Raw genomic sequence first — 20,674 nt, forward strand, 5'->3', positions numbered from 1 at the left:
TGGGCTTTTATACTCACTGACCCATCTCTCCAGCCCCTTTCCCCAAACTTCTGCCTCGGCACCCTATACTACAAATGGTCCCCTACTTTACCACATCCAGATTTGTCTTTTTTTTTTTTTTAATAGAAAGGTTTGTGTGCTGGGAGTGTTGGCGCACGCCTTTAATCCCAGCACTTGGGAGGCAGAGGCAGGCGGATCTCTGTGAATTCGAGGCCAGCCTGGTCTACAAAGCAAGTCCAGGACAGCCAAGGCTACACAGAGAAACCCTGGCTCGAAAAACAAAACAAAAACCTCAGTCACGCCAGGAGCAGTGTCACATGCGTTTATTACCAGCACTCGGGAGGCAGAGGCAGGTGGATCTCTGTGATTTCAAGGCCAGCCTGGTCTACAAAGCAAGTCCAGGGCAGCCAAGGCTATACAGAGAAACCCTGTCTCAAAACAGCACCCCCTCCCACCCTCGCAAAAAAAAAAAAAAAAAAAAAAGAGAAAGAAAGGGAAGGAAGGAAGGAAGGAAGGAAGGAAGGAAGGAAGGAAGGAAGGAAGGAAGGTTGGTTGGCTTATGTAGCCCTGGCTGTCCTGGAACAGGCAGGCCTCAAACTCACAGGGATCCATTTGCCTCTGCCTTGGCGGGAGGAAGGGTAGTGGCATTTAGAGGCATGTGCTGCCACACCTGGCCCAGCTTCGTCAGCTTTGTTTTGTTAGCATCTTTCCATGCCCTTTTGGGGTTTGGTTCTCAGCGTTCGTCTTCCAGGGCCTCTCCAGCTACTGTGCAATTGAGAGAGTCACAGAGTTCCCACTTCTTTTGTTGTTGTTGTTTTGTTTTGTTCGAGACAGGGTTTCTCTGTGTATCCTTGGCTGTCCTAGACTCGCTTTGTAGACCAGGCTGGCCTCGAACTCACAGCGCTCCGCCTGCCTCTGCCTCCCAAGTGCTGGGATTAAAGGCGTGCGCCACCACCGCCCGGCGAGAGTCCCCACTTCTCTTGTCCATCACAGCTCCTAATTTGAAATGACTCAATAACTGCCTTTTACTCAAGTCTGACATCCCTAATTCATCACCATCTGCAGGTACAGTTTGCCACTAGAGGCTGGGGCCATAGTAGGTACACTTAGCAAATACCTGTTGGATGATTGTCCGCAGCCAGATGCCTCAACACCTGCAGGAAGGCTGCAAGCTTTACAGAGGGGGCCTGCCAGGAATGGCCTTGGCCTGCGGCGTCCCCCATGTCCTAGTCTTAGGCACCTGGCCGGAGGAAGGAGGCAAAAAGTGAGCAGTAGCTGTGGTTCTACCATAATAACGTCTTGGCCAGACCAGGGAGGGGGTGGGGGGATGGGAGTAGGAGGGGGGAAAGGACTGAGAGACCAGGAAGCCCGGGGATGGTTGGCTGGTCCTCAGGGTTTCCAGTCCTGCCTTGGATTGCTCTCTGGCCAGGATCAGTTTTCCCTCACCAAAACCACGCCCACTGCCAAGGGGTATGAAAGGACTACAGAGGTCAGAAGCAGGAAAAAAAAAATCCCACTGCACTTAGCCAGGAGGGCGTGGCCAGGGGGAGGAGCTCACAGGTAGGTGGCTCCCGCGGAGGTGCCTGGAGAGGACACTGTGATAACCAGGTTGTAGTGCAGAACAGGTCCGCACTGGTCACTGAAGGTGTGTGCCGTCTTCCATCCCCCGTGGCCCATTGCCTGCCGAGAAGCCCGCGTTCATACTTGCCTCACCTTCACACCCGAGATCCTGGGATTCCGGGCTTCTGAGGCCTCAGCCAGATCCTGCCTTCACCACCAGCCTCCTGTTCCCTAAGAGTCTCCCCCAGGGGCCCTCGTCCTGGGCCATGGCCCTAATGGTGGGCCTGGGCCCTGGGCGCCTGGAAGCTCTGGCCATGCTGCTCCTAGTTGGATTGCTCCAGTCAAGAATGGGTAAGTATGGCTCAGTTGTCGGCGAGGGGGGGGGGGGGGAGGGCTGGACAGGGCACCAAGGAGAGGAGGCCGAACCTTGTGTAGAACACAGCCCTAAACCGAATTCATGAATCTCTGTGTTCCTACTGTCTAGTCACCTCCTGTCTGTCAGCCCCCTAAACAAGGAGTCACCCTCTGGGAAAGTGGTTGGTGTTACCGTCTGGGGACTCAGGTCCACCTGCTTACTCCTGCTCCCTCTTTCTTTCCCCCCAGGAGCTGTCTGGGCTGAAGGTGAGGCTTTCTGGGGAACTGGGAGTTGGGGAAGCAAGTTCTGATCCCTGCCCTGGCCCCCCCTCCCGGCCCCCACCCCCCACCCCCCCAGCCCCCTCCCTCCCCACAGTGGGTTTTAGGAGCACCTGTCATCCTGCTGAGCTTGCTCACCATAGCCGCACTAAGCTTCCCAATAGCTCTGTGAGTATGCAATCATGGCTTTTGTTTTATGAGGAAACTGAGGTAAAGAGCGAGCTAGTTGTCTGAGTGCATACTTGAAGCCTGCCTCTCGGTGTGGATCCTCAGGGAGGTGGCTCTGAGGGAAACTACGCAGGCCAGCCCACAGCTGAGAGGCAGACTGGTTTTCAGTCTGAGCTTAACTCGTGACCCTGTCCCCTTATCTTTCTAAGCTCTGTTTTCTTTGCCTTGTAAAGCCACCGCCATCAGTTCTGTTCTGAGCCTGTAGTGAGGATTCCGGGAGACTGGGAAGTGAAGGCCCCTCAGAGCCTAGAGGTGCCACAGTGGCACTCTTAAGTAGGAGCCATCGTCATGATTATGAGGGGACGGGTGAGCCGGCTGTTTTCTCTGCCAACGGCAGGTCCACATCCCCAAGAATCCAATTTGGTTTCAGTGTTCAGCCACATCCATTGCCCTGCGCGCCCAGGGAAGCGAGGCATAGGGCGGAGGGTGTCCCTAGGCAACGCACAGGTCGGTGCAGTTGCAACAGTCATGAGCATGAGGACGGTTGTCAGCCTGGGCAGTGTTGGTGGAGAGAAGGCTCTGGAAGCTGAGAGAGACACCCGTTGACTCAGCCAGCTAGATCAGGACAGGCTGTGGAAAAGACTGCCCTGTGGATGGCTCTCCAGCCTAACCGCGAAAGGCAAAGGCGGGAAAGGCTTTCCTCGTAGACTGAGTGGTGTTAACAAAGGTCTAGGGCTGAGTAGTACATGGCCCAGTGTGACAGGAAGTGTCCCGCACGGCAGTCAGGATAGTGCTATGTGCCATGTAGCTTTCTTTATTCTTTTTTTTTATTTTTAATTGAGTATTTTACCTGTATGAATGCCTGTGTATCACAAGTGCCTGGTGCCTTTGGGAGTCAGAAGCAGGTATCAGATGGCCTAGTAGTAGTTAAGGGCAGTTGTGAGCTGCCATGTGGTTTCTGGGAACCAAACCCAGGCCTCTGCGAAGAGCAACAAGTGCACGTCACTGCTGAGCCGTCTCTCTCCAGCCCCTGGAATGTGTCTTAAGGTCACGTGGAGCCATGGAGGAGCTCAGCAAGCCTGGGAGCTGGCCATGATTTGTGGTTTATAAAGATATGCGGATCTGTAAGAGGTAGACTGGCTGGAAAGCGAAGGCGGAAGAGGAAGGGGCTGCCATGACCCTTGAGTAGGACAGCTCATCAGCAAGCTTCTCACAGCTGCCGAGCCACGGGGTGGGGAAGGTAGCTAAGGATGGGTGCACGTTGCAGACTCTGAACCCAGTCTCAGCATGGCAGGGTGGCGGGGCTAAGGACCGCTGTGGGGCCACACAAGGGCCTGACCTTCCTTCCCTTCTTCCCTGGGCAGCCTCCTGTGGTGTGGTTATCCAGGCACGCATCACAGGTGGTGGCAGTGCAAAGCCTGGTCAGTGGCCCTGGCAGGTCAGCATAACCTACGACGGCGTCCACGTGTGTGGCGGGTCTCTCGTGTCCAATCAATGGGTGGTGTCGGCTGCTCACTGCTTCCCCAGGTACCAACTCGGTGGACGGGGAGGGGGAAGGTCAAAAGTGGGTGGGAAACAGGGTTTGGGTGACACCTAGGAGGTGGAGGCGGGATCAGAAGTTCGAGGTCATCCATAGCTACTACATAGTAAAGCCAAGGCCAGCTGGGGAGACATTAAAATCTATCTCAAAAGAAAGAAAAAACAAGTGTACCATGGGTCAGTCCCGATCATAGGTTGCACTATTTCCTGGGGTGGGCTCAAGAGTGTCAGTATTATTTTTATTTTTATTTTTTAAGATTTATTTATTTATTATTTATTGTATATGAGCGTTTTATCTGCTGAAGAGAGCATCAGATCACATTACGGATGGCTGTGAGCCACCATGTGGTTGCTGGGAATTGAACTCAGGACCTCTGGAAGAGCAGGCGGTGCTCTAAACCACTGAGCTATCTCTCCAGCCCCTGAGTGTCAGTATTCTTAGGCCACACATAGTGGTCATGCTTTAATTCGTCCCCAGCACTTAAGAAGCAGAGGCAGGTAGGTGGATCTCTGTTAATTCAAGGCCTGCCTACTATCAAGAGTTCCAGGCCAGCTGTCTCAAAAAAAAAAAAAAAGGTAAAATAAGGGGGTAGGGTCAGCCAGGAGTGGTGGCACATGCCAGACACTTGGTTAGGAGGCAGAGGCAGGTGGATCGCTGTGAGTTCGAGGCCAGCCTGGTCTACAAAATGAGTCTAGGACAGCCAAGGCTACACAAAGAAACCCTGTCTCGAAAAACAAAAAACAAAAAAGCGGGGTTAGGGTCATGGGGTAAAATTAGGCCCTCAAGTGCTGTTTGGGATCAGAATCTGAGCTAGGATGACATAAGGAACAGGGGTCAGGGAACAGAAGAGGTCCCTCAGGCCCTGCTCTTGGCCTCTCTGCCTGCAGAGAACACAGCAAGGAACAGTATGAGGTAAAGCTGGGGGCCCACCAGCTGGACTCCTACAACAATGACACCGCGGTCCGCACAGTGGCTCAGATCATCTCCCACTCAAGCTACCGTGAAGAGGGCTCCGAGGGTGACATTGCACTCGTCCGCCTCAGCAAACCTGTCGCCTTCTCCCGCTACATCAAACCCATCTGCCTCCCTGCAGCCAACGCCTCCTTTCCCAACGGCCTCCACTGTACTGTCACGGGATGGGGTCATGTGGCTCCTTTAGGTGAGGCGGGACACTGGGTGCCGAAGTCAGTAAAGAGAGGGTGACTGAGGTTGGGGTCCTGGGTAAGCCTGTTTCGTCCCCGCAGTGAGCCTCCAGACCCCCAGGCCTCTGCAGCAGCTTGTGGTGCCGCTGATCAGCCGGGAAACCTGTGGCTGCCTGTACAACATCAACGCCGTGCCTGAAGAACCGCACACTATCCAGCAGGACATGCTGTGTGCTGGCTACGTGAAGGGGGGCAGGGACGCTTGCCAGGTAACAAGGAGACAAGTGACCCTGGGGGGAGGAGGGCTGAGTGAGTGAAGCTGGCATGGACAACTGCAGCCGGATGTCTGTCCTGACAGAGCTCTTGTTTTTCCTTAGGGTGACTCTGGGGGCCCACTCTCTTGTCCCATAGAGGGTGTGTGGTATTTGGCAGGCATTGTGAGCTGGGGTGATGCCTGTGGAGCCCCCAACAGGCCTGGAGTGTATACGCTGACTTCTACCTACGCTTCCTGGATCCACCACAATGTGGCAGAACTCCAGCCTCGTGTGGTTCCCCAAACTCGGGAGTCCCAGCCGGATGGCCACCTCTGCAACCATCATCCCATCCTCAGCTCAGCCGCAGCCTGGGGATCGCTAAGGCCTATACTCCTCCTGCCGCTGGGCCTGACCCTGGCCCTCAGCTCCCTTTGGCTTGAACACTAAGCTACGTCACCCTCGAAGTTGACCGTGCTCCCAGGACCGAGAGCACAGCCAAGGCCGCGTGCCTGCCCTGGACAGTACCAACTTGACCCCTGAGCCCGTTCTTCTGCATTTGCTCTTTGGGATTATCATCTAGGGCCAAGAAGCTAAAGCCTGTGAAATGGGACAGAAATTCTAGCCACCTTCCTCTATTAGCGTGGCTTGTTGGTTAGGCTCCTATGGAGCTCCCATAAGCCTCAGCTGGCAAAACGAGCCCCGACGGCGACCTGTACCTAGCACCCAGGGCAGCTGCCTAGCTGATCGCTGCAGAAGGCTGCCTTCAGGGCCCTACCTACCCTGCCTGATGAGCCCACCACTTTGTCCTCTTCCTGCCTGCTGGGCTTTGCCTGTCTCTCAGACAGGAAAGACCTCAGCCTTACTCCACTGGCTGCCAAGCCTGCTTTGAGCCGGACTCCTGGACTCCGGAGGACTGAGCCCCCACCGGAGCTGGCTGGGGCTTGGATCAGGGTGAGGGGAGCAAGGAGTAAATGTTTGTTTTTTTTTTAAACACAACTGGCTGTATGTGAGATGAAAGGAAGACTGTCACCCTTCGGCATCTCCTTCACACCTCCAAAGTCCAGGGCACCAGCAGAGTTTATTAATAAATGACACAAAAACAGGTCTGTACACACATTTACAGATCAGAGGCCAAGAAACACAAGTCCACAGCACGGCACAGGCTGTTTACTTCTTGGAGAGCTTGACTTGCTTGTGTTTGGGGGGTGCCCACTTGAGGCAGACAGAGTCCACTGCGGGAGAAAAGAGGCATGAGCGACAAGCCTGGCCCTGGGTCGGATCAGTTTACACCTGGCTGCTCTGGGCCCAGGCCAGGTTTCACCTTCTCAGAGTGAGAACAAAAGGGCAGCCTCAGTCCTGAGGAGGGGGCGGGGAATCCCAGGAATTGAGTAACTGCTCTAGGCTGCAGGCCTGGAAGCTGGTCCAGCCGGTTTGGGATCTTATAACACACACACACACACACACACACACACACACACAGAGGTGTCTTGGCTCTTATCCCACCCTGCCAAAGCACACATGTTCCTAGGTGCCTGTGCGCGCGCACACACATACACACATACACACACACACACACACACACACACCCCTGCACCCCACACACCTGTGATGGGTGGTTTCTTATACTGGGCACTTTTGAGGTGTTCCTCTACCAGCTTAGGTGTGACACAGATCACGTGCTGGCCCTTCCAGTATTTGACCATGTTGAGGGACTGCAAGGTGCTGATGATGTCATTCTGGGTGATGCTGGTCATCTGGCTATAGAGAAGGATTAGAGCACAAAGATGACAAGAAAGGGACAAGAGACAAGATTCCTAACCAATCTCAGGAGAGCCCACTCCTGTGGGGTTCCAAGATGATCCCTCACAAGGTCCTTTGATGGGACAGTGCATCCTGAATCTGGATGGAAACCAAGGCTCTTACCTAAGATCTTTGATGGACAGTGTACCCCGGAAGTCCCGCAAGATCTCCAGCAAGACCCAAGACCAGTAGCTCCTGTAGCTGAGTTTGCCCAGGTCGCTCAGCGGCTTCTCTGGAGAGCCTACAGTGCTCTCCAGTTTGGACAGCTCATAACCTGGCAGTGACAGGAAGAGGACCTAAGAACCCAGCCTCTCCGTGCCCCCACCTCGGCATCCCCAATGGCAGTACCCACTTCCTAGGTGGCAGCAGCTACTCACTGAAGGCAATGAGAAACTTCCCATAGCCACGGCGCTGGTAGGGGGGCAGTGTCAGGATGCAGGCCACATTGTTTCCATCTGGGGATTCCTTCTCCTGTGGAGTGTGGGGTATTCAGGTCCTGTGGGGGTGCTGTCCCCCGTTCTAGGTCATAACACCCTCTTCCCCAGCTCCCCAATCTAGTACCTTAGAAAAGTAGCCAACAATGTGGGCTCCTTGCCTATCTACTTCTGTCAAAATGTAAAAGACAAAGGGCTCCACATCAAAATACAAGGTCTTGTGGTCCAGGAAAAGCTTGGCGAGCAGACACAGGTTCTGACAATATATCTGGGGATAAGAGGCAGAAACAGGCTAAGCAAACAGTCCAGTGTCTCACTCAGTACCACCATCATCACCATCATCATCATCATCATCGACAGGGTCTCACTGTGTATTCCTGCTGCTGGCTTGAGACCAGAGTGGCCTCACGCTCAGAGAGATCTGCTTGCCTCTGCCTCCTGAGCTCTAGGATTAAAGGTGTGCGCCATCACGCCCTCCTATCTGACACTTTTACAAATAAAGGGTAGGGTTTTATGTGCATAATCAGCTTTAGTCTTTGCGGACATTAACTTGTGTTTCAGAGTAGGAAACTGAGGCCCAGAAAGAAAAAAGGCTCAGGTTTCACAGCTGGTGGATGCCAGGGCAGACTCAGCTGGGCCCAGGCTCTGTCCCGTTTACAGGTAGCTGCAGCAGTCAATACACAGCTGGTGGATGCCAGGCAGAAAGCTGGTAACCGTCAACTGGAGAGGCCTACAACTGTCTGCCTACATGAGCCACACTTGCTAGGCTTCAATCTAGCTGATGCAGACACAGAGGCCTGCCAGGGCCAGCATGAGGAGAGACAACAGCACTTTGCAGTTGGCTGCCTAGTACAGACTTAAAGAGCTTCTGGAGTTTATTTTCTTTTCTTTTTTTTTTTCCCCACTTTAAAAAATTTTTTTTTTATTTTTTGATTTTCAGGACAGGGCTTCTCTGTGTTGCCCTGGCTGTGCTGGACTTGCTTCCTAGACCAGGCTGGCCTCGAACTCACAAAGATCCACCTGCCTCTACCACCGTGAGTACTGGAATTAAAGGGGTGAGCCACCAAAGTGTTTTACTAAAGCCTAAAACTTAATCTGTAGACTATACTGACCCTGAACTCTCAGAGATCTGCATATCTCTGCTGCCCAAGTGCTGGGATTAGAGGCGTGTGCTACCACACCCAGCTGTTTTCATTTTGGAGACAGGGTTTAGACAACCTGTACTCCAGATTGACCTCAAAAAATTTTTTAGCCGGGCGTGGTGGCACATGCCTTTAATCCCAGTGCTGGGGAGGCAGAGGCAAGTGAATCTCTGAGTTTAAGGCCAGCCTGGTCTACAAAGCAAGTCCAAGGCAGCCAGGGCTGTTACACAGAGAAACCCTGTCTTGAAAAACTTTTTTTGTTTTTGTTTTTTGAGACAGGGTTTCTTTCTGTAACAACACTGGCTGTCCTGGACTTGCTTTGTAGACCAGTCTGTCCTTGAACTCACAGAGATCTGCCTGCCTCTGCCTCCCAAGTGCTGGGATTAAAGCCATGCGCCACCATGCCCAGCTCTTTTCTTTTCTTTTCTTTTCTTTTTTTTAAATTTGCTGGCCTCAGATTTGTAGCAATCCTCCTTCCTCAGCCTCCTGGGTGCTAGGGTTATAGGAGTGAGTCACCACATAGTACTAGGGGTCTGGTTTTGGATACCTCTTCATATCTGCTCTCTTATGCAATCTACATCTGTGTGAGCCCAGAGCTGCTAGTCTGATGTGACTTAGGAGCCTGACTGGGAAGTGTGATGGTATGGTTTCAAAACCGGCGGGAGGAGGAGCTGGTAAGCATCCCCGTTCCCAGCGAGGGCCCCTTCTGTCTTTCTACCAGCCAGAGCAGCTGACAAGAACCAGGCTCATAGGCATTTCCCTAGCACAAGGACACCTGAGTCCCAGCAAGAGACAATAACAACAAAGGACATGTTTACTAACAGCCTACTAGATGGAGCACGTGCTGCATACCTGACATTTGTGGTCTCATTTGCTCCACCAGACAGATGAGGTAAATAATTATGACTCCTGTCTTACGGATGCAGAACAGGAACAAAACAAGGTTAGGTCATTTGTCTGAGACCAGCCAGGAAGTGACACGGTGCTCTGAGACGCCTGTCCTCTGACCTGGTGCTACATGGCCCTTCAGGGGGAGACTCAAACACTTACAAAGCCCTCCCAGACCTGACAGGCAGAGGCATAGCAGACCCGAAAAGCCCATCCCTGCTCCCAGGGGTGTCACTCCTCTGAGAAGGAGGAACTCAGTCGGTAGTTGTGAGCAGAAAGTCTCTACAAAAGTGCTATTTCCTGGCAAATATCTTTGGGGTCACACAGGAGGAGGAAGTTGTTTAAGAGCAGCCTCAGGGCAGACAGTCTGTCTCTACTCTAGGCTCCAGAGCTACCCAAACACAACCACCCTTGTCAGAAGAGGAGTCCCCAGACACAGAGGGGAGACCAGGCCTGAGGCGGTATACCATTAGGCCGTGTTCACTACGCACCAACACAGGCCAAGCACAAAGGACATGAGACGCACTGAGGGCTGGTCTCTGCCTGGCACAGGTGCTAACTGCCCGGAAAAGGACTAGGGTTCCCACAAGCCTGGGCTACCAGCTCACCTTATGGTCTTTGCCGTCTACTTCATACACAGAGATGTTGCTCTTGCGGTAGATCTCCTTCCCGGGGGGCTGCCTCCACTGACACTGGCCCTGGGGAGGCGGGGGAGGGAACAAACTTCAGATCTTTGCGTTCTCTGCCAAATGGCTTTTACTCACCAGTGTGCCTGAGTCTCCGCCTCTTTTTTGCTGTCTGCAGGCCCTATGTTCAACACCCTACATTCAGTAATCCTTGTTTTCTCGTCAGTAGGCCTGGCCATGACACTTTTCCTAACCCTCATATGTTCATTCATTCCCCTCAGGTCCCGCTTGGGGAGCCATCCTGCTGTGCTAGTGACAAGCGCCCCCTTCCTGCCAGCTGTAGTAGTACATACAGCATTCTTCCTACAGGCTGACGTCACTGCCCAGGACTTGTTTGTTGCCTTTTGTGCACTGAGGAGCCTGACACCAGGGCTTAGTAAAAGACAAGGGATTTGACTGATTTGGTCCCCACTCTGTAGAAGAGTGCACTGAGCTTTGAAGAGAGGCAGTAAGCTGGTCAGCTGCCCTGCCCACACAGGGAAAGCTGTCTCCATTTCCTTTTGTCTTCCTTCTCTTGTTTTTTTATTTTTAGTTTTGGTTTGGCTTGTTTTTTTCTAGACAGGGTTTCTCTGTGTAGCCCCGGCTGTCCTAAAATGTACTCTGTAGACCAGGCTGCCTTTGGACTCAGAGATCCACTTGCCTCTGTTTCCCTCCTTTTTAAAATTTTTTAAATTTTTTTTGGTTTTTCAAGACAGGGTTGACTGGAGAAACGGCTTAGGGGTTAAGAGCACTCACTGTCTGCTCTTCCAGAGGTCCTGAGCTCAATTCCCAGCAACCACATGATGGCTCTCAACCATCTGTAAGGGGTCTATGCCCTCTTCTGGCCTGTAGGCATGCATGCAGATAGAACACTCATATACATAAAATAAATATACAAATCGTTGGGAGGGAGTGACAGGACGGCAAAAGACAGGGTTTCTCTTATAGTCCTGGCTGTCCTAGACTTGCTTGGTAGACCAGGCTGGTCTTGAACTCACAGCGATCCGCCTGCCTCTGCCTCCTGAGTGCTGGGATTAAAGGCGTGTGCCCCCGCACCCAGCCTGTTTCCTTCCTTTTAAAAATATTTTATTTATTTATTTTTGGTTTTTCGAGACAGGGTTTCTCTGTGTCGCCTTGGCTATCCTAGACTCGGTTTGTAGACTAGGCTGGCCTCGAACTCACGGTGATCCGCCTGCCTCTGCCTCCCAAGTGTTGGGATAAAAGGCATGTGCCACCACACCTGGCTTTATTTTATTTTTTAAAAGAAGTGCAGTGCTCTGCCTGCATGACAGAAGAGGGCATTAGATCACCTTTATAGATGGTTATGAGCCACCATGTGGTTGCTGGGAATTGAACACAGGACCTCTAGAACAACAGTCAGTACTCAACCTCTGAGCCATTTCTCTAGTCCCAAATTTTTTGTTTTTCGAGACAGGGTTTCTCTGTGTTATCTTGGCTGTCCTGGACTCGCTTTGTAGACCAGGCTGGCCTTGAACTCACAGTGATCTGCCTGCCTCCCGAGTGCTGGGATTAAAGTCATGCGCCACCATGCCCAGCTAGCCCCAGTGTTTTATCTTTTAGCCTGGCATGGTTGTACAAGCCTTTAACCCCAGCATTCCAAAGGTAGAGGCAGGGGAATCTCTGTAAGTATATTATATGTTTATATAACATAATTTTTTAAAGATTTGTTTTAAAGATTTATTTATTATTATGTATACCGTGTTCTGTCCTCATGTGTGCCTACATGCCAGAAGAGGACACCAGATCTTGTTGTGAGCCACCATGTGGCTGCTGGGAATTGAACTCAGGACCTCTGGAAGAGCAGCCAGTGCTCTTAACCACTGAGCCATCTGTCCAGCCCCATAGATATACATATTTTAAATGATGTCTATGCATGTATGTTTATGGGTATGTATACTTGAGTGCAAGTTCTAAGCAGAGGCCAGAGGAGAGCTTTAGAGCTCCTGGAGCTTGAGTTACAGGTGCCTGCTATGGGTACTGGGAACTGAACCTGGGGCCTCTGTAATACAGCACAATGTTTTTAACCCCTGAGCCGCCTGGGACTCACTATGTAGCTGAGGATGACCCTGAACTTCTGACTTTGCTGCCCATCCACTAGGCACTAAAATGATAGATAGGAAAGACCACTGAATGCGGAGGAATCCGGGCAGCTAGTCCCTTGGGCGGGTTCCCTTGGGCGGTCCCCCCCTTCTCTGGGCTCCTCCCTGTCGCCTCACCAGGTGGAAGCGGTAGCTCTTCTCGTACTTCATGTACTTGAGGCAGTACTCGCAGAGCCACAGCTTGGGCTGCTTTCCGTAGTCTTCCGGGAAAGGTGAGAAATACCAGGCATCGATTTCGTAGTTTCCGATGTGGATCTTGTCCACGTACTTCACTTTGGTGATCTGCAGACGGGGGGAGCAGGGGCCAGGACACAGCTCAGAGCTGGGCAGGGCCGAGGGAGGGCAGGGAGCACCCCACCTGGTCCCCACACCTGCTGCTTCTCACCGCCTCGTGCTCCTTTTCCAGGGCTGCTGTGGTGGGGTCCATCTCTGCATAGGTCTGGGGCGAGAAGTACACAGAGATGAACAGACGCGGTTAGACTGTTCCCTGTCCGGGGACTCACTGCTTATCTACTGTCTCCTAGACCTCACGGGAATACATAAAATAAGCACACTCGCAACAGTCGTGGCAACATCTCGTCTGTTTTACTTGGTTGTGAGGCTTGGCTCTCTGCTACCTGCCTATCTACCCACACCTCCAGACGCCCCAGTCTGCATGCTGAGCTTAGAAAAGCAGGGCCCTGGGACCAGGCCTGGCTCGTGGTTACTTTAAGAGCTTCCGCTGTGGCAGGGCGGTGGTGGTCCACTCCCTTAATCCCAGCACTCAGGAGGCAGAGGCAGGCGGGTCTCTGCAAGTGTGAGGCCAGCCAGGAGAGCCAAGGCTACACAGAGAAGGCCTGTCTCCAAACACCAACCACCCTCTCGGCAGAAAAGAGCTTCAGCTGGACAGGGGATCATCTGTGAGACTCAATGAAGTAATGGATTCTGCTTTCCAAGTTAGGTAGGACCTGCTGGCTTGGATCTCCCTCCTAAACAGCTTGAGGATGCTTGAGGTCCCCCGTCTCCCCCATAGGATGCCAGGCAGTAGGTGTCCCTCTCCCTCCCGGCCCTCTCTTGAACACCTCACTGGCCAACTTACTGCCTCTTTCTCACCTTGGTCGCTAACCTAGCCAGTGGCCGACAGAGTGGACGTCAACTCTTGTCTCTGTGACATCTCTGGAATCAGGCCCTGTGGAATTTTCCTCTGGCCCACACCAAAGAATCACGGCACTTTAGGTCTGAACAATTGACTAGGGTTTGAACTTAAACTTCCTGCTACATCTCAGCCCCCTCAAGTCCACAGCTATCAAAACCTGTCTTGCAGCCTTCAGCCTTTCACATACAGTCACTTCCACCCTGAGAATGCCCCTCCCCCTCCTCTTCCTGCTCCATGTGTTCACCTCACCTTGGCACAGAGCACAGGTCAGGTGAGTGCATGGCAGAGCTCTGCAGTCTGTCCTATGTAATGACTTTGCTCTTTCCAGCCCTTCCCAAGCATCTTCCAGGAAATCTGACTGGATGCACTTCTTTTTTGTGTTGGGTTGTTGCTGACTACGTTGGTTTTGAGACAGGGCCTCAGTATGTATATCACATTGGTCTGATATTTGCCTTGTATCCTAGACTGGCCTTCAACTCCAAGCTTACAGGAATTTTTTGTTTGTTTGTTTGTTTGTTTTTGTTTTTCGAGACAGGGTTTCTCTGTGTAGTCTTGGCTGTCCTGGACTAACTTTTTAGACCAGGCTGGCCTCGTCTGCCTCTGCCTCCCAAGTGCTGGGATTAAAGGCGTGCGCCGCCAACACCCGGCAACTTACAGGAAATTTTTATGTCAGCCTACCAACCCTTCCTCCCTTAGGTCCTCAGTGCTGTAATTACAGGCATGTACCACCGGTGATAACCTGGCCTTAACAAAGAGTTCTTATTTTAATTTCACAGAGAAGTAAACAGACAGGAAGGGATGAAGTCACATGCCTGTGGATACCTGCCAGCTGCCATTTATTACAACTGCTAATAATACAGATATTACTTCATTTAGCCTTTATAATGAGTCTTTTAAGCAAGAGTGCTAATCATTCCCACTATACAGAAGAAACTGAGGTGCAAAGAAGTGAAGTCTCTTGCCCAAGGTCACAGAACCAGTATGACAGCATAGCCTTGGTCTGCCCAATTCCAACAAAGACAGGAGAAATGTCGCTTTACACTGCACTTCTTAATTTTTACAAAGGAAATTATTTTTGAATATATTAAAGAATTACAAAACCACTATTTTTCTTAAATGTTGTAATTTATTTAGAATTAAACATCAATTAGAACAAGGAATGGTGGTGGACGCCCGCACGCCAGCACTTCAGAGGTAGAGACAGGGCAACCAGCTCAAGGTCATCTTTGGCTATATACCACGCTTGAGGCCATGTCTCAAAACAAAACAAACAAAAACAAAACAACAAAAAACTCAACCAACGCCGGGCGTGGTGGCGCACGCCTTTAATCTCAGCACTCGGGAGGCAGAGGCAGGCGGATCGCTGTGAGTTCGAGGCCAGCCTGGACTACAAAGCGAGTCTAGGACAACCAAGGCTACACAGAGAAACTCTGTCTTGAAAAACCAAAAAAAAAAAAAAAAAACCCAACCAACACAAAAAATCCCCAATAACTAGGCCGACTCTAAAGAAGCTGCTGATAGTGCACCACTCATACACCCATACTCAGCCCACACACAGTCCACCTGCTGACTCGAGTCAAGTCAGAGGACAGCGTTTTACACCTGTGCTGTCCAAGAGAACAGACAGCAATCACAAATGCTATTTAAACTCAAATTTATGACAATTTAAAAACTCTATTCAGGCCAGGAGTGGTGGCACATGCCTTTAATCCCAGCTCTCAGGAGGATCACTGAGAGTTCAAGGCCAGCCTGGTCGACAAAGTGAGTCCAGGACAGCCAGGGCTACACAGAGAAACCCTGTCTCAAAAAACCAAAAACCAAAACAAAACAACAACAACAAAAAAAACCCTCTAATCAAACCGGACCTGTACAGACTAGTACTAAAGAGACATAGGTGGCTACGGAACTCCTGTGTCAGCAGCTACAGCCCATACTGCACTTGTGACAGTTCAACTAGACAGTGCTACCCCAGATCCCGACAGTCTCTCTAGTTTAGGGTACTGAAAACATTTCCTACTATGGCATATTGGCATTATAGCCAGTTGAAATGTCTGTATATATATATACATGCACGGATTACAAGCCAAACAAAACTACCTCAAAACAATACTTACCTCAAGAATGTGGAAAACATAAATATTGTCTACATTTCTATTAGAAATTTCTACTTCTACATTTCTATTCTAATATCCTATTAATTTTGAATAACATTCTAAAGACTATCCTATTTCTTTTGTTAAATCTTAAAGGGGCTGGGCCTGGTGGTGCACGCCATTAATCCCAGCACTCAGGAGGCAGAGGCAGGCAGATTGATGCAAGTTCGAGGCCAGCCTGGTCTATGAAGTGAGTCCAGGACAGCTAAGGCTCCACAAAGAAACCCTGTCTCAAAAAACAAAACAAAAAACAAAAAAAGAAAGAAATTTTAAAGGAGCCAGGCATGGTGGCCTTTAATCTCAGCACTCAGGGAGGGTCACTGTGAGTTCAAGGCCAGCCTGGTCTACAAAGCGAGTCCAGGACACTATAGACCAGGCTGGCCTTGAACTCACAGCGATCAACCTGCCTCTGCCTCCTGAGTGCTGAGATTAAAGGTGTGCATCACCCCGCTCAGCTTGACTCACTCTTGTAATCCTAGCACTTTGGAAGTAGGCACAGGAGTGTGAAAAATTCAAGATCAGCCCTGGCTATGTAGGACATTTGAGGCTAGCCTGGTTATATCAAACCGTCTCAAAAAACCTAAAAGGACCATGGTTCTTTCTGACGTGGCCCGGTGGGTACCAGTGCTTGCCATGTAATGCTAGAGATCTGAGTTGATCCCTGGAACCTACTTAAAAGAGGAAGAGGGCTGACCCCACCAAGTCGCTCTATGGTCTCCACATTCTCAAACACGGCGCACATACAACTCCATATATCATGCATAGACGTACATATGCTAAATTTAAAAACTGAAAAAAATTTTTTTAAGAATTCTGATTTTGGGGCTGGAGAGATGGCTCAGAGGTTAAGAGCACTGTCTGCTCTTCCAGAGGTCCTGAGTTCAATTCCCAGCAACCACATGGTGGCTCACAACCATCTATAATGTGATCTGGTGCCCTCGTCTGTCCTGCAGGTGTACATGCAGGCAGAACACTGCATACATAAAATAAATAAATTAAAAAAAAAAAAAGAATTCTGATTTTGAATACCTTTGTAGGATAAACCAAAACCATAGTTAGGGTCTGGTCCTTATGAATATATACTACCTAATGAGATTTCTTGTTTGTTTGTTTCCCAAGACAGGGTAGGGTTTCTCTGTGTAGCCTTGGCTGTCCTGGACTCGATTTTGTAACCTAGTAATATTTCTAGGGGGCTGGGGAGACAGCTCAGCAGTTAAGAGCATTGTTCGCTCCTCCTGAGGCCCTGAGTTTAATTCCCAGTATCCACATGGTGACTCACAATCATCTGTACTTGGATCTGACGCCCTCCTCTGACATACAGGTACACATACAGATAGATACACACGTGCACGCGCACATACACGTTAGATAAATAAATCTTAAAAAAAAAAAAAAGATTTCTAAACTTATCTGTGCTCCCTCTGTAAATTAAGATGCTCAGCAAAAGGCTGCTTGGCAACACCAATGAAAGGAGGGAATGAAGTAGGTTTAACCTAATACTTTGGCTCACAAGCAATAACGCTTGGCGTAACTCCTGCACACCTTTAAGCGAGCCATTTAGCTTAGAGCCTACTTTCTCGTGTACAAAAAGCATTCTCCTCTGGGATAACTACTCAGCATGGTGCTGGATAATGAAGTAACCAATGTAATTTTGTTTTATTTTCCTTCCCTTTGGACTTCAAGTTCCAGTAACTACTATTTCCTTGCTATGAGAAGTCTCCTTTCTCTATAAACTGAGACCAAAAACAAAACAAAACAAACAAAAAACAAACAAACAAAAAAAACCAAAAAGAAATAAAAAAGAAAACCAAAACCCTAGCATACTACAAGATTTCAAGCGGGAGCTGCTATGGTTCTGTTACTGGGACACAAGGGGCCTCCTGGGCCCTGGAGCAGGGGAAGGGCCAGGACCTTCTGCACATGGTTGATCTCATCGTGCTTTCGTTTTTGGTTTCGAGTGATCTTGCGCTCAGGCTGCTCGGCCAGCTCGCTCAGGTATTTCTCAGAGTTCTTTTGCACGGCATCCTTCACTGTCTTGGTCAGCGCTAGCCGGTTCTTGTCCACCCATTCGTCCAGTCGCCTGTTGACTGTTAAGATGGACCATGAGGGACCACCCTGCTATCTGCTCCTGCCGCCCGGGCCCAGGCCCCCAAGCACTCACAGCCCACGTAGTGTACGTAGAACTCCTCCCGGCCCTCCTGGTCATTCACTCTAGACTGGATCACTTCTGCTGAATCTGTAAAGGGGAAAAAAAAGTGTGGGGGAATCCGATGCACTGAGGGCCATTTCCAGACCCACCTGTGCACATGTGCTGTAGCACTTATCCACCCTCTAAGGTGAGCTAGGCCAGGACTTCCCCCCCCCCCAGAATGGGGGGTGAGAGGGAGGCTTACTGAGGGTCAGAGATTTGAAAACTGAGAAAATCTTGTATTTAAATATGTTTCTGACTAGCTCTAAAGTCAGTGCTCATTTTACTCACTCACCTATCTGGGGGACCTGAGAGCTGGCTGGGGCTAAGACGCGCTAAGCTTAAGACTTTTCCTTTATATTTCCTACATGAATGAAACTGATCACATCGCTGCCTTTCTGAATCTTAGTTTCTTCATATGGAACGGACAGTGCCTATCTAAAAATGGGAAGGGTGGCTTTCAAACTTTTAGCTCAGCGACAGATACCAAGCAGACCTGTCTATAAAGACTAATGCTTGAGCCAGGCGCGGTCCAGTGCAGCCAAGGCTACACAGAGAAACCTTGTCTGGAAAACCAACAACAAAAACAAAAACAAAAAAAACACAAACAAACAAAAAGTAAAATAAAGGCATCAGTCTTTGGAGTCTGACAATAGCCCTTGGTAGGAATGCCTAGACACCAGAGAGGTCTGACGTGAATGACACTTTAAGGAGTTTTCGCTTTGTTTTTCAGACAGGGTCTCTTTATGTAGTCGTGGCTGTTCTGGAACTTGCTATGCAGACCAGGCAGGCTGGCATCAAACCCGGAGATAGCCTTCCCAGTGCTGGAATTAAAAGTGTGCACTATCATGCCTGACGTTTATTCGACTTTTAAAAGTATAGTACTCTTCTATGAAGGTCAGAGTACATGCAGCCACTGTCTCCTACCATGTGGGTCCTGGGAATAGAACTCAAATCATCAGAGTTGGTGGCAATACCTTTACCTGCTTGGACTTTATTTTGAAGTCAGCAGCTTGGTTTGTTTGTTTGAGACAGGGTCTCTCTGTGTAGCCTTGGCTGTCCTGGACTCACTTTGTAGACCAGGCTGGCCTCGAACTCACAACGATCTTAACGATCTGCCTGCCTCTGCCTCCCGAGTGCTGGGATTAAAGGCGTGCGCCACCACGCCCAGCTGCTTGGGGTTTATTTTGAATAGGGAAAAGGAAAAAGAACATTAAGTAGAAGGAAAATGTGCTTTCATGAACTGGCCTAGGACTCTTTGTTGACGATGCAGGGGACGAGAGAAATGTTAAGCACAGACAAAAAAAACAAAACACAAAACACCAATGACGGACCAGAGACAGCAAGAAAACCGAAGCTTGAAATCTGGCAGGAACCAGTGCCCAAACACTAACGTCGTGATCACCTTACTGGTGGCTTTACAGGGTACAACTAGCATGGACCCCGACTACAGCCTCCCATTACAGAGCGGGTTTCTCAGCTCCAGGGATGCGGCGCGCTACCACAGTCACCACCCTTGTCCCCAAGACACCCACCCTAAGCCCTGCCCCATCCCTAAAGCCCGCCCTGGACCCCGCCCTCACGCCAGGTGCTATCCGGCCGCCGGCACAGGTACGTTTCTCCGATCTCCACGGTGACTTCTGGTTCGCCACGCGTCGGAGTCGGCGGAGAGACGCGGCCCGGGGACCGAGCAGGCCCTTCGGCTGCTTCATTTTCCCCGGGCCCGGGCTCGCCCTCCCCTACAATTCCCGACGTCGTTGCAGCAACTGCGGCTGTGGCTCCCTGAGCCGCCATTGCGGTACCGGAAGTGATGGTGGACGCCGTCGCGACGGATTCTTATAGTTCCGGGTCAGCCGCGGGGCGGGAAGAGGGGCGGGCCGAATCTGTGTTAGAGGCGGAGTCTGTGACGTGGTCAGACCTTTTGTTTTTTGCCGCTTTCTCGGTATGACTGAGGGAAGTAAACGACTAGAAATCGACCCTGAGTTTTGTTTTGTTTTGAGACAGGCTCATTATGCAGTCCTGAACTGACTTAGAACTCGCTATGTAGACCATACCGGCCTCGAACTCACAAGAGACGAGTCCTGGGATTTTGTTTGTTTTGTTTTTCTTTTGTTGTTGTTGTTGTTTTGTTTTGCTTTTCAAGACAGGGTTTCTCTGTGTAGCCTTAGCTGTCCTGGACTCGCTTTGTAGACCAGGCTAGCCTCGAACTCACAGCGATCCGCCTGCCTCTGCCTCCCGTGTGCTGGGATTAAAGGCGTGCACCACCACGCCCGGCCTGAGTCCTGAGATTTAAAGATGTGCATGCAACACCATGCCAGGCCTCAGTCCAATATTTGTTGGGATTTTGTTGTTTGTTTGACACAGGATCAAGGCACCATCATGCCCTTCCCGTCTTCCTTTTTTGTAATTTTTTTTTTTTTTTGAGACAAGGTTTCTCTTTGTAGCAGCCCTGGCTGTCCCGGACTCGCTTTGTAGACCAGGCTGGCCTCGAACTCACTTAAAGCCGCTTGCCTCTGCCTCCTAGAGTGCTGGGATTACAGGCAGGCGCCACCGCTCCTGGTCTTTCCAGTTTTTGAAAAAGGCTCTCCTTATTGGCTAGCCTGAAATACATTGATTCCGTGCCAGTTTTATGGGGATTACAGCTGTGTTCCATCATATCGAGTTTTATGGGATGCTGGAGACAAAAACCCAGGGCTTCACGTATGCTTCCCACTGCCCACTCTTGTTCAATGTGGAAGTAAAAACAGTTGAGACAGGGATAAAACAGGAGTGCCAAAAAAACCAAATACACTTTGTTTTAAACCAATAAATAACAAATAAACCAATAATTTTGGCTTTTCAGGACAGGATTT

General features: G+C 50.5%; 2 protein-coding genes across 3 annotated transcripts; one reads left to right on the forward strand and one right to left on the reverse strand.

Annotated features, from left to right (window-relative positions):
- Nucleotides 1-1,599: 1,599 nt before the first annotated feature.
- On the forward strand, nt 1,600-6,287 carry PRSS8 (serine protease 8). 2 transcript variants are annotated; one of them, XM_084764893.1, is made up of 6 exons: nt 1,601-1,911; nt 2,164-2,181; nt 3,726-3,888; nt 4,789-5,060; nt 5,146-5,312; nt 5,421-6,287. In XM_084764893.1, the coding sequence occupies exons 1-6, from the start codon at nt 1,827-1,829 to the stop codon at nt 5,742-5,744; spliced, it is 1,029 nt and encodes a 342-aa protein (XP_084621019.1). In that variant the 5' UTR covers nt 1,601-1,826; the 3' UTR covers nt 5,745-6,287. The 2 variants fall into 2 exon arrangements, with proteins under 2 accessions (XP_084621020.1, XP_084621019.1); XM_084764894.1 differs by lacking the exon at nt 2,164-2,181 and having other exon boundaries at nt 1,600-1,911.
- Nucleotides 6,288-6,356: 69 nt separating this feature from the next.
- KAT8 (lysine acetyltransferase 8) lies at nt 6,357-19,687 on the reverse strand. The gene is made up of 11 exons (XM_084764870.1): nt 19,406-19,687; nt 17,796-17,870; nt 17,546-17,721; nt 12,732-12,785; nt 12,464-12,628; nt 10,170-10,259; nt 7,659-7,799; nt 7,475-7,568; nt 7,221-7,371; nt 6,901-7,055; nt 6,357-6,529 (listed from the first exon to the last, which is right to left on the reverse strand). The coding sequence occupies exons 1-11, from the start codon at nt 19,614-19,616 to the stop codon at nt 6,465-6,467; spliced, it is 1,377 nt and encodes a 458-aa protein (XP_084620996.1). The 5' UTR covers nt 19,617-19,687; the 3' UTR covers nt 6,357-6,464.
- Between the last annotated feature and the right edge of the window lie 987 nt (nt 19,688-20,674).

This window comes from Acomys minous (genome assembly GCF_964271855.1).
Source record: "Acomys minous genome assembly, chromosome: 2".
Classification (NCBI taxonomy): Eukaryota; Metazoa; Chordata; class Mammalia; order Rodentia; family Muridae; genus Acomys; species Acomys minous.